Source organism: Sugiyamaella lignohabitans, chromosome D (genome assembly GCF_001640025.1).
Source record: "Sugiyamaella lignohabitans strain CBS 10342 chromosome D, complete sequence".
Lineage (NCBI taxonomy): Eukaryota > Fungi > Ascomycota > Dipodascomycetes > Dipodascales > Trichomonascaceae > Sugiyamaella > Sugiyamaella lignohabitans.
Window position 1 is genome coordinate 1,968,254 of NC_031673.1, and position 12,572 is coordinate 1,980,825.

The following is a 12,572-nucleotide window of genomic DNA, read 5'->3' on the forward strand; positions in this document are numbered from 1 at the left end:
AAAAGATAGTAATCGCACTTCACTCTTGATAATAATAAATCAATCAGGCAACAAAACCATAAAAAAATGTCTTCTCAGGCTGAACATGATCTCACTCTTATTCCTGGTCCTATCGAATTCGATGACCAGGTGCTCAATGCTATGAGCCATCCTACTGTGGCCCATACTGCCAAACCTTTTGTGTCGACTTTTTCCCAGGTCCTGAAATCTCTGAGAACTCTTTTCTTCAGTAAAGATCCCAAGGCTCAGGCTTTCGTCATTGCTGGTTCGGGTACTCTCGGATGGGATATCGTCAGTTCAAACTTGATTGAAGCCGGAGAGAATGCTCTCGTGCTCAATACTGGATACTTTTCTGATTCGTTTGCCGACTGTCTCGGTGTTTACGGAGCCAAGGTTGATCAGTTGAGAGCTCCTATTGGTGACCGACCTGGTTTGAACGAGATTGAGGCGGCTTTAAAATCCAAAAATTACAAGATCATTACCATCACTCATGTTGACACTTCGACTGGTGTTCTATCTGATATCAAGGCCATTTCCGAGGTCGTTCACAAGGTTTCTCCTGATACCCTGGTTGTTGTTGACGGTGTTTGTTCTGTGGGTGTTGAGGAAATTAGATTTGATGACTGGGGATTGGATTTTGTGTTGTCTGCTTCTCAAAAGGCCATTGGCGCTCCTGCCGGTTTGTCTATCTCATTCGCTTCTGCTCGTGCATTGGCTACTGTTGAGTCTCGTAAGACTCCTGTTGCATCTTACTTTGCCAGTTTATTGAGATGGGCTCCTATTATGCGTGCTTATGAGTCTGATAAGCCTGCTTACTTTGCTACCCCAGCTGTTCAAAATGTCTATGCTCTTCACGAGGCTTTGAGACAAATTACCTCGGGCGGTGAGTCTGCTATTGTTGAGCGTTTCAAGGTTCACCAACATGCTTCTGACCGTGTCAAGGATACTGTTGAGGGACTTGGACTCAAGCTTGTTGCTGTTCGTCGTGATATTGCTGCCCACGGTATGAGTGCTGTATACCTTCCCGAAGGTGTTCAGAACACTGACCTTCTCCCTTGGTTCCTCAAGCACAAGGTTGTTCTTGCTGGAGGCATTCACAAGGAAATCGCTACTAAATACTTCCGTATTGGACACATGGGTGTCTCTGTCACAAACCCAAGCTTGGGGCACCTTGACAAGATCCTCACTCTCTTGCCTGAGGCTATCAAAAGTGCCAAGAACTAGATCATCAAACTACATAGCAAATCAAAATATTTAATTTAGACTATATCTTACTTTTGGATTACTAGCTTCGCTTATTTAACAACATTTCCTGGGAATATCGAGTTCCAATGCTCGTGGATAGTCGCTAAATCGACTGTACCTTGGACATGTAGATAGGGTGTCAAGTCCGACTCATCACCCTTATCTAGGGTAGTCCAGCCATTACCTAGAAACCCAAATCGATTCCCTGATTGATTGTGGTATTTATACTCGAAATCTTCCCACCGTGGGTTTAGACGTAGATATGCAGACTGGGAGTTACTTCCTGGCCAGAGCCCATGAATTCGTCCTCCGGGAATCCCACCATTGTACCATGAAGAACATCCATCTAACAGGACTGTTTGCTTGAAAAATGCGTCACTATATTCTCGAAAGTCGTCTGTAGCTTCTTGAGAAGGTACAATAGACTTGATGCCTTGTTGTGATACTTTTCTGATAAACTGAGCGGCGTAGGTTATTTGTGTTTCCACTGTCCGAATCAGAGTGCCACCATATCCAGTGGAATTCGAATGAATGAATAGAAAATTGGGTACCTTGGGAACGGCAATTCCCAGGTACGTGTCAGGGAACCCGGGGTTTCCTCCTGCTCGCCAGTCTTTACTAAGATCAACTTCCCCAGCAACGATAGGAAACTGAGGTGCAAAAGATGTATCAGCCCCTGTAGCACAAATTATAGCATCCACCTCTCTCTCTGTTCCGTCTATGGTTTTTATGCCCTTTTTCGTAAATCTTTCGATTCCAGTAGATATGACTGTAACATTATCTTGTCCTAGTGCTTCGAGATAACCAGGCCCCGGTGTAAGACGTCTACAGCCTGGACTAAAAGAAGGTAATATTTTTGGCAAGATTTCCTCTGATGCTTTACCTAATCTTGCTTTCATTAGCTCGGTATATTTTTCCTTGGCTGTTTCATTTGCCTTTGATCCTTTTATGACCGCAGCAAACTGCTGGCTGTGGCTGTTCTCAAGTGTCTTACGATACTTATAATATGCAACTGGATCACTCTTGAACAGGGCTATCTGATCGGGGCTAAAAACAAGGTTTTCTGGTATATTCTCCCCACCAAATTGTGATCCAATCCACGTTGGATTACGAACATAATGGTCCACATGCGAAGCTAACCGCTGCAATTGTGGCAGCACCTGAATACCCGAAGCTCCATTGCCAATAACTGCGACACTCTTATCTTTAGGATCAAATGACGGATCCCAGTTAGAAGTGTGTCTTAAGTGACCCTCATATTCGCCAAGTCCTGGATAATCAGGCAGTTTCCACGAATCAAAGTAGCCAGTTGCAAGGATTAGAATATGAGCTTGCCTCTCATAAATGTTTCCGGTATTAATATCCTGAAGGGTGACATTCCACTTCCCTTGGTTCTCATTGAATTCTGATCTGATCACCTTTGTGTTAAAGGTTATGTACTTATAAGCGTCGTACTTTTCAGCAGCCCTTTTCCAATATTGAGAAATTTCTTCACCTTTTGCATAGTACTCTGTCCATCCAGGATTCGACTCAAATGAATACTGGTATGCATGGGCTGGTACATCGCATCGCACACCCAGATATTTGTTTACTTCCCAGACACCTCCAACATCTGCATTCTTCTCGAAAATTTCAAGTTTGATATTGGGGACTTTTCGAGGCAAAAGGATGCCTGCTGTTATACCGGAAATTCCTGCTCCTATGACGATTACCTCAATTTGTGGGTACTCGTCTAAAGGGTGGTCTTCCAATTTGAACTCACTTCTGGTCATGGCGAGAAACTATGGTGAATGGGGTGGATTCACTATTTGATTCTCGTATTTATATGAGCCAAGTAACGAAATGATATACATTGGACAAATTGTAATTTCACATCTCTTGGCAATTTCTGAATGGTTTCTGAAATGATATAATTAATTCCAGAGGTATTACGGAGTTACCGGGGATTAGATTCGAAGTGAGATTCAATTGTGCCATTCTCCGAGACATGACGCGAAGATCAACGCACGATAAGCACGTCATGCAAAGGTAAACTCAGGGGTATTCGATCTGCACGTCACTAGATCTCGGGAGATGGACCTAGGTCCATATATATAAACATGGACAAAATCCAACCAATTCTGTTTCTGTCCTTAAAAGTTTGTGAGATAAGTTAAGAGATGACAATCGCCACTGACAAACGAATTGCCATTATTGGAGCTGGTCCATCTGGGGCTATTGCTCTAGACACATTTCTTGAATACGGATTCTCCAAGATCAGGGTATTCGAGAGAAAGAAGGTTCCTGGAGGAACTTGGAATGATGATAAACAAGTAGGCGTTCCGGTTGACAACGTGCTGCCCACAATTGATGAACCCAATGCTGATGCACCAATACCAGTTCCTGAAGAGGTTGCAGCAGGCACTAAAGACGAGCCAGTGACCATCAAAACTCATAATACTAAACGAAGGTACGAAGAAGCTTCAATCTATCCTGAGCTTGAGACGAACATTATACCTCCTTTAATGTCGTTCAGAAAGAAGCCTGTACCAAAGGAACCAACTTCAAACTCTTTTGAAAAGTATGGAGAAGCTGACACATTTCGAAAAGCAGATACGATCAATAGGTATGTTACCTCCTTTTTTGAAGGTAGAGATAATTTTGTGTCCTATAATACTACAGTAGAAAAGGCCGAACAACCAGAAGGGCCTGGCACACCTTGGGTGCTGACTTTACGTAAATCTATCGATGCAGAAAACTCTGAATGGTGGTCTGAAACATTTGATTTCTTGTATGTCGCGATCGGAAGGTTCAATGTACCACGGGCTGACAATATTCCCGGGTTGAAGGAGGCGGCAAAGATAGTTCCACCAGGAACTATCTTACATACAAAGTACTATCGAGACCCCAAACATTTCTCAGGAAAGAAAACCCTAATTGTAGGTGCAGCATTCAGTTCAATCGATATTGTTCACCTAGTTCGAGATTATGCCCAAGCCCCATTATACCTATCTGCCAATATAGTTATCGCATTTATTCTCGATGCATTCAAACAACCGTTTGTAGATGCTCGAGGTAGAATTGCCAAGATTGAAGTTAACAAGGATGGTAAAACCATTGATGCTTACTTTGAAGATGGTTCGGTTGTAGACCAGATTGAAAGACTCGTCCTGTCGACTGGTTATAAGACTTCATATCCATTTTTGGAAGAATATACAGCAAAGTACGGTGGTCTAGTGACGAAGGATAACTTGTTGAAAAATACATATCTCACTACATGGTGGAATCAAGACCCCAGTTTAGCTATTGCGGGTGTTTTTACAGACGGTGTACTCCTGAAAGCATCTGAGACACAGGCCGCTGCAACAGCTGGTTTGTGGAGTGGATTACCTGGATCCGGGCTCCCTTCGAAAGAAGAGCAAATCAAGTGGGAAACTGACAGAAGAAATAATCAAAAATTGGCTGTAGAATGGCATATTTGGTTCCCTGATTTTGGCAGTATATTAAATCAAATTCTTCAAGTTGGAGGAGGTTCGGCTCAACTTTCTAAAATATCTGGCGTCGATTTCAGTGACTCTGATGAACTTGCTAATTACCAGCTACAAAGCTTCGGATTGAAATCTGTTTATTGGAGCAAAGTCGCCAAAGATTGGATTGAAAAGCATCCTGATTCTCAAGACCGTTACAACAAGACAGTCGAATATATTGATAGTATCAAGTGGCCAAAGTCAGAGTAGCTAGCAGAAATAAATCATAATAGATGTTCATGCATAATACTATCTTTGCACGTTCCCAACCTCTATCTAATCTTTTGCAAGTGTACTTTCGAGGATCTTGTGTACACGCTAGCTTAAACGAGCAAAATGTCCACAATTCAAGCTCCAACTGCTCAAGAGAAAAGAAAATTTTATGATGATGGTCGTGTTAAAGAATTTAAAGGGAACACGTTTGTCTGCCATCTTCCTCAACAAGGAGATAAGAGCGAACCTTTCAATGTAATATTAGATGCTTACCGCGTATCCAGAAGCTTCAGCTTTGGTAATAAAATTACTATGTTACCACCTTCTTGTTATCATATGACGATATTCCATGGAGCAAATAACATAGACAGAAGACCAGGCATTTGGCCTGCAGGAATTAGTACTGATGTGACCATTGAAGAATGCCACAATTTGCTGAGTAAACGACTAAAAGAGACCAATTTAAGTATCGACTTACCTATCCGTATGAAAGTTGATCTCGAAAGCAAAAAATTCACTCATAAAGATGCATGGAAATTAAAATTAATTCCCGTTGACGAAGCTGAAAAGTCGAAAGTTCAGAATCTTCGTGATAGATTATCGGATTGCCTAGGTACGAAAGGTTTGGATCACGATAGCTTTGAGTTTCATGTGACTTTGGGGTATATTAACATTCCTCTGTCTGATGAGGAAAATAACGAGTTCTATGAAGTATCAGAGAAATTACATCAGCATGTTGCTTCACGGTGTCCTGTAATCGAATTCGACGCGCCAGAATTTTGTATTTTCGAAGATATGTTTGCTATGCGACGAAGGTTATATCTTAGCTAATCAATAATACATAAGGAACAGATAGATAATGCGAATACGATAGATAGACTTCTAACCAGATAACCCAGTAATGACTCTTTTTGCTCTTTCCTTTTGCTCAGGTGAAGCATCTTCAGGTGATTTCAAATCATCACGCTCCCATTCTTCTGTAGATGGGGTATGGCCAACCGACATTCCTACAGTGACCAATGTCTCCAGTGGTTGGAATGAGTTCTCCTCGAGATCCCGATCGAAAACTATGGCGCCTGGTTCGAATAACACGACTAAAGTGCTACCTCCAAATTGGAAGTAACCCAATTCATCCATACGGTTAATCTTCTCTCCTGGCTTGGCGGTTATAACCGTACTTCCCACCATCATTGCCCCTACAGCTATGACCATAACACTTCCGAATTCTTCAGACTGGATTGGAACCAGTACTCTAACATTCTCCCCAAAAACATCCAGGGCCGATCGAATGGCCATAGGGTTAACTGTATAGTATTCACCTGCAATGAGCTTTGGCTCTCCTAGTATTCCAGTCACTGGAGAGTGAAAACGGTGATAATCTTGAGGTGCCAATCTGAAGATCGCAAGAGCTCCTTCAGTGAACCTGTCAACATACTCTGGATATTGATCACCAAGTAACCTGGAAACGCTAAACGGCCGTCCTTTGATCCACACCTCTTGAGCCTTTGAAACTGTTGGAAACACCGTAGCCCGGCAATCTGCAGGAGATACAGCAACATGGTCACTGTTAGGAGAATCCAGTGTCCTGACACCAGGCTTGAGTTTCCTATAGAAAAATTCATTAAAAGTTTTGAAGTTTTCGACTGGTTCCAGTGACTCTGACATGTCAAGATTATGGAACTTGATAAAAGGAACAATACTAGAAACAGACGAAGGACTGTCAAACTTGACTCCTTGCTTGATACTCAAAGACCGCAGCAAACTACGGATCCTCTTCGTTTCCATACGTGAGCTGCTGAGTCCTTTATATAGGAGTCTAATTCCCACCCGTACGTACACGCTCATCTTTTCTTCCATAATGAATCCTGTGACTCTGTCTTGTACAAGAATATTAGCCGAGTTAGCTCCTAGCTTATAGTTTCCGTATGACAGTTTCTTCACAATTGTCGTATACCAACGACTCTGTGCCTGACTAGACGTGATGTACCTGTCCAGAACAGTAGCATCCAACTTATCCCAACTCATACTAGCGCAGGTAGCAACATGACTGACAAGATCTATCTCTGATCTTTTGTTAAGTCTTGGTTGACGACAAATAGGACAAACACTAAGACGGATCACACGCTCAACAAGCGTTGAGTTGGAGTTTCCGTTAGACTGCTTGCTATTGGTATCCCCGTATATTATATCAGCAGCAGTGTATTCTTTGTCAGGTGGAGATTCTGTTCCAACAGAGGATATGGAGCTCGTGTCTGAGTCGACAGAATCTGAGGTCTCAATTCGGCGCCTCTGATCTTCGGCATCCTTAACAATTTGATCTTCGAGACACATGATAATCTCATCGATAGTCAATTCGTCGGTTTCCACATTCTTACCAAATCGCTCAAAAAAGTTTGCTCTCGTTTGAGCAGAGAGTGTTGAACCCAGAGAGTCAAGCATGGCATTCAGCTCAACGCTGCTGATGGTTTTAGTATCATCCGCATCATATTGAATAGCCAATCCTCTCCAAAGCTGCTGCCTGAGTGCTGCATATGGAACAAATTTTGCGCGAACAGTTAGCCTTGGAGCTACCGCACCGGAGAATTTTTCCATTTTCTTCATTTTTAGAGGAAGAACATATGTCCCCACATCAGCTTCTGATAGTACTGAGTTCTTCAACATGGCATCATAGAGCCCAGTATCAGGATCCTGATGCGGGACATTGCCAAGTAAATTCTTAATATGCAGCTCGACATCAGCAACAAAGTCGTTCAAAGTGAGCTTGTCGTTATCGAAAACAATAAACCTGATTGAATATCCTCGTTCATTCCTCTGGATGGGAAACAGAAGCTTTTCGTTGTAAACCGGGTTCAAAGTATGTCTTTTATAGGGAGTGCGGAAGGTCTTCTTACCGAACGATACCACTACAAATGGATCCATATCAAAAGAAGTTCTGGCCATATTTTTGGGAGAAGGTAGGTCAGATACCGAGACAATTTCCATAAAGGCCATACCCACAATATCTGAGTATACATTCAGCTCGTACGACTTTTGCCGGCGGAATGCCTTTCTCTTCGGGGTGGTCTTTGCCTGCTGTTTTCCGTTACCATCTTCTGTTTGTATCTTTGACATCGTAGAAGATATGCTCTGAGTCGAATCATTTGTAATGTTAACCAGCCTGCGAGTATCATCAGCTAGCTTACCTTCTATCTGATCAGGAGACGGTTCATCTTCAGTGGCAGATACAAAATCAGACTCTTCGCTCTTGGCTAATTCCGCGTCTAATTCACCGTCTACTTCGGCTTCCTCCTCTTCATCTACAGCAATGCTCTCCTTGTTATCGTTTAGCTCGGCTACAAGTGGCCGTTTGGACTTGTTTTTGCCTCTGAAATATAGAAATGCTTTCCAAACCTTAGAAATCTCGTCATCGCTTTGGGTCTTGGAGACTAGTGAATAGGATACCTCAATATCGCCAGAATTGAACTTGGTCCTATCAGGATTGATGAGTTGCAACCCTACCCACTATATTAATCAGTTAGATATACGACTTCGATAACTTTCTATAACTGGCTCAGGAGAGCTAATTCCATGCCTTCAAATCAGTCAGTAATACTACTCACCCTATTCTCGCTAAGCTTCCCACCTTTGAAAAGCTGTCCAAGGTCTTGACGATATTCTCCAAGGAATGTTTTACGTAGGTTGGTTTTATCCCACACTATGAATAGAATTTGGTGTGGTCCACTCCATGGCTCAATTGGTATTGAAAACTCGGTGTTCCATACAGCATTCGAGCCTCGGTGATCAGTAGATGTCGAATCACGGTATTGGTTGGCTCTCACAACAACATACTAGAAGGATCTATTAGTATTCTGAGACAAAGGAGTTGAAATAATCTATAATTGTAGCGGTCCAGACTATGACTCCTGGAATTGGGATTGATGACTTACTGGGCTTTTTATTTCACATTTGTCCGCCTCTACCAAGTTTCGAGCCTGGAAGTTGTTAGATATCACCTTATTACGTCACTCTCAGTATAGAGATCACAATATTATCATACCTTGACGACTTTGATCTTGAGTTCAACATCAGTTGCCTTCAGAACTTCGTCAGACTTTTTGTTTGTTTTGCCTTGTCCCAGCAGTCTCATCATGTGAAACTTCTAAATAATAGTTTAGTTCAGAGTTTGTGTTTGGAACTTGGGAAGTCAACTATCACAATAATGCCAAATATCTCGCCGAGGCAGTCAGAGTCAGAGCCAGGTTCAGATTCAAAGAGTATGTAAATAATGCAACAATCAAACCAGACCAGTTAGACCAGTTATATTTGAGACGTTCTAACACAATCAAGCTGTTAATACTGAGTTCGGAGTTGATCTCTGTAATCCCAGGATCATAAACGTCCAAATGTATATTATGAATCGCGTCAAATTCCTCTACCAGTTGGGTAGTTCAGACTAAATCGCACGCTACTAATGAATGGTATAAGGTGGAATCGATATCCCCTAAAGCCCCTTGAAGCCGAAAGTGATATTTATATTTTTGAAAACAGATCTGAAGGTTTACAAATAGGGGTAAATGTGGAGGTTTGCTGTAGGAACCGATCGCCCCGCCCAACCGTACTCTCTTGACCCAAAACAGCATAACTTGTAGATGATCTCATTACGCAGGTCATCAAATGCAGGGACCACGGAACATAAAAATAGCAGTATAAAATGTAGCTGAGAGGTCTCAGAATTTACAAAATGAACACCAAGTGCACAGTATCTACTTCCAAACCTCCCGCTTGACCCCCTCATTATTTTACTCTCTGTAAGTACGCATTTCGGGACAGTGTTCCGAGGCTGCCACGTTACCTTTTTACTGGAGACTCTTGATCACTGTGGTTTTATTGTTGCTTCACGAGACATTATTATTTCCAGGTGGCTATGAATACATACATACGACTAATTATAATTTTATCGTTATTATTTTGACTGCATTTGGCATGGCAAGTGGGGTGTTCAGCTGGAACAGAGGGGTTTACATTCTTCACGCTCAAAGCAAAACTTACAAGATACTTACGAAACAAAGAGCTTATGACTTGGCTTGTTCAAACTATCGAGCAAAGCGAGGCACGGGGTCTGGGAAAAGCCACCGTAGGCAGACCGGACCCCCCGAGTCTATAACCGGCGATTTTTGTCTTTTATCTTATCACTGGTGTGATGATCGACAGCAGGAACCAATACGAACATCAACAAACAAACCACAAATAATTGATACACTTTAACAGATAAAAATGGGAAGACTGTATCCAAGAAGCTCTTTTCGGAGACACCTTCGGGGGTGTAAAGCAGGTACTACCGTATCGAAGAACGCAGATGTGCTGATTTATCTTGACTATATTTTGTTTCTTGAAGAGTGAGTAGGGTAATGTCAGGTGAAGACTCTTAGGAATATTTACAGGCTGACAATCTAACAAAATCTTTAGACTAATGAAACAGGCGAAATCCAAGTCTGATAAAGAACAGGGGAAGAATAAGCCAATCGCTGCACGACATGTTCTACAAGCCACGGAATCGACCCTGAAGAAGTTCCGCGGTTGATTCCACTGTTGAATTTACCGACGCGATGATTCATGCCAAGTACTAACAAGCGTTTCACTAAAAGACTCAACATGTCTAACATTAGGGGTTAGTGTGTTTCGGGTATTCAGGACCTGTATTTCACATTACAGCTTATTGGTCGATAGATGATGAAGAGGGAAGAATGCATTTATTGTTTGAGAAAAGGCACCATATCAATGGCACCTTGGGGGTTGTTTTTATTATATACAAAGAGACCCTGGAGCTGGGCAGTACTGACAGTGCTATTCAAATCAATGACTTTCTGCACAAAAAGTTCACATTCGGCGTCATGACCCTCGTAGAAACGCAGGAACATTTGGCGAACCTGGTACTCAGTAGCATTGTCGATACATTCTTTATAATCGACACGACCAGGGCGAATAAGAGCAGGATCGAGGCGTTCTGGATGATTTGTCGTCATGAAAATAAGACGTTCGTCGGCTGAAGCAACTCCATCAAGAGCGTTAAGCAGACCAGAAAAGGTGACACCGGACATGAAACCCTGGTCATCAGACTGTTTACGTTCATTAAAAGCCGCGTCAATGTCTTCTAGCAGTAATATACTCCGTTCGGGAATATGGTTCATGAGATGATTGAGTCTATCATCAGTCAAGGTGATCTCTGACAAATTTAATATACAGATATTGTAATCAAGCTCACCAGCCAATGCCTGAATTACACTTGATTTACCAGATCCTGGTGGTCCATATAACAGATACCCACGTCGATATGGGATACCACGATCATAATACCAGGAACTGGTATTAAGAAAGTCTTTTATGTCGTCGAGCATCCGCTCTTTAACACCTTCAGCGAGAATAACCGAGTCGAGATCTCGTTTGCGTCTTGGAGTTCCAAATGGCCGCCATTCAGGGCCAAATGAAGAATAAATAACTGTCTTGCCCTGCTGCTGAGACTGGGCTCGTGTATGAGCTTCTGTTAGCAGGTCGTTGAACAAATGTCTGTCTCTATAAAGTGTAGTCAATGTGATAGTTTCGAAAGGAGTTCCAGACGTCAGGTCCATCAGACGACCAGACCGTTCTCTTTTAATGAGCATGAAAGCACCTTTGTATCGAATCAAGTGCTTACCAGGACCAGGAACCAGCTCAAATTTGGTGGTAATTGATCCATTATCGTGTTGTTTAACAGCTGTCTGAATACTCAAATGACGCGAGTTTCGATTCGGATACTGAGACATCCACTCTAAAAACCAAGTGTACGATTTATCTTTTGAAGGAATCTCTAGATCCACTAACATCTGTCTGTATATTAAATTTCCCAATCGCATGACTCCCTGGCGAGCGACTGCCAGACCAGCACCCAATCCCATCAATCCAAATCCAGCAGTAAATATAGGATTCGACTCGAGAAACTCGGAAAACTGACCAAATCTCGACGACGACGAACTCGCACCACTGCCATCACCAGATACCACTGGCATTGCTAGATCCCTGGACGAGCTCTGAAGAGAGACTCCGACTCCATTTCCGGCATTTTCGCTCTCCGAAACACCCTGACTGGTCGCACCGGCAATTACACCTGGCGAGCTACCCTGTCTGGGCCACAATTTATCCATATCTTCGTCAACTCTCACTGTCAAATGCCAGAATCAACGTCGAAACCACTGCAGTTCCCATGCACAAACTGAAATTTCACGTGCGGCTACCAAGACCCTGCGTCAGATCCGGGTCCCTGAACTTCCCTCAGACGTAGCTTCTCAACCAGTTTCCTCCAAAACCAATCATTTCTTCTTGGGAGCTGCCTCCGGCGGCTGGGGCTGCGCCCCAGACCCCGTGGCTCCTGCTTCGCAGGAGATTTCAGGGACTGTAGGCGCTCCGACTCGAGCGGAGCGAGAGGAGCAGCGGGGTCTGGGGCGTAGCCCCAGCCGCCGGAGGCAGCTCCCCAGAAGAAAGTGTTCAGTCGGCTCGTGGGTGCTAATTTTGTCAGGAATTGTGATTTTTGGCGGGGGTTGAAAGGGGGATGTGTGGTGTGTGATCACCACCGCTGTCTGAGCCTCACTGAGGTTA

General features: G+C 43.1%; 6 protein-coding genes across 6 annotated transcripts; 3 read left to right on the forward strand and 3 right to left on the reverse strand.

The window, feature by feature from the left end:
- Positions 1 to 66: 66 nt before the first annotated feature.
- On the forward strand, positions 67 to 1,224 carry AGX1 (alanine--glyoxylate transaminase; the record flags this gene model as incomplete). The annotated part of the gene is made up of 1 exon (XM_018882372.1): positions 67 to 1,224. One exon carries the CDS (start codon positions 67 to 69, stop codon positions 1,222 to 1,224), a length of 1,158 nt encoding a protein of 385 aa, XP_018736755.1.
- A 71-nt stretch (positions 1,225 to 1,295) lies between these two features.
- AWJ20_5244 (uncharacterized protein) lies at positions 1,296 to 3,017 on the reverse strand (the record flags this gene model as incomplete). Its single annotated transcript, XM_018882373.1, has 1 exon — positions 1,296 to 3,017. One exon carries the CDS (start codon positions 3,015 to 3,017, stop codon positions 1,296 to 1,298), a length of 1,722 nt encoding a protein of 573 aa, XP_018736756.1.
- Positions 3,018 to 3,404: 387 nt separating this feature from the next.
- On the forward strand, positions 3,405 to 4,961 carry AWJ20_5245 (uncharacterized protein; the record flags this gene model as incomplete). The annotated part of the gene is made up of 1 exon (XM_018882374.1): positions 3,405 to 4,961. One exon carries the CDS (start codon positions 3,405 to 3,407, stop codon positions 4,959 to 4,961), a length of 1,557 nt encoding a protein of 518 aa, XP_018736757.1.
- Positions 4,962 to 5,087: 126 nt separating this feature from the next.
- Positions 5,088 to 5,795, forward strand: AWJ20_5246 (uncharacterized protein; the record flags this gene model as incomplete). The annotated part of the gene is made up of 1 exon (XM_018882375.1): positions 5,088 to 5,795. The coding sequence occupies one exon, from the start codon at positions 5,088 to 5,090 to the stop codon at positions 5,793 to 5,795; it is 708 nt and encodes a 235-aa protein (XP_018736758.1).
- A 51-nt stretch (positions 5,796 to 5,846) lies between these two features.
- Positions 5,847 to 8,075, reverse strand: PSD2 (phosphatidylserine decarboxylase 2; the record flags this gene model as incomplete). Its single annotated transcript, XM_018882376.1, has 1 exon — positions 5,847 to 8,075. The coding sequence occupies one exon, from the start codon at positions 8,073 to 8,075 to the stop codon at positions 5,847 to 5,849; it is 2,229 nt and encodes a 742-aa protein (XP_018736759.1).
- A 2,618-nt stretch (positions 8,076 to 10,693) lies between these two features.
- BCS1 (bifunctional AAA family ATPase chaperone/translocase BCS1) lies at positions 10,694 to 12,121 on the reverse strand (the record flags this gene model as incomplete). The annotated part of the gene is made up of 1 exon (XM_018882377.1): positions 10,694 to 12,121. The coding sequence occupies one exon, from the start codon at positions 12,119 to 12,121 to the stop codon at positions 10,694 to 10,696; it is 1,428 nt and encodes a 475-aa protein (XP_018736760.1).
- Positions 12,122 to 12,572: the final 451 nt, after the last annotated feature.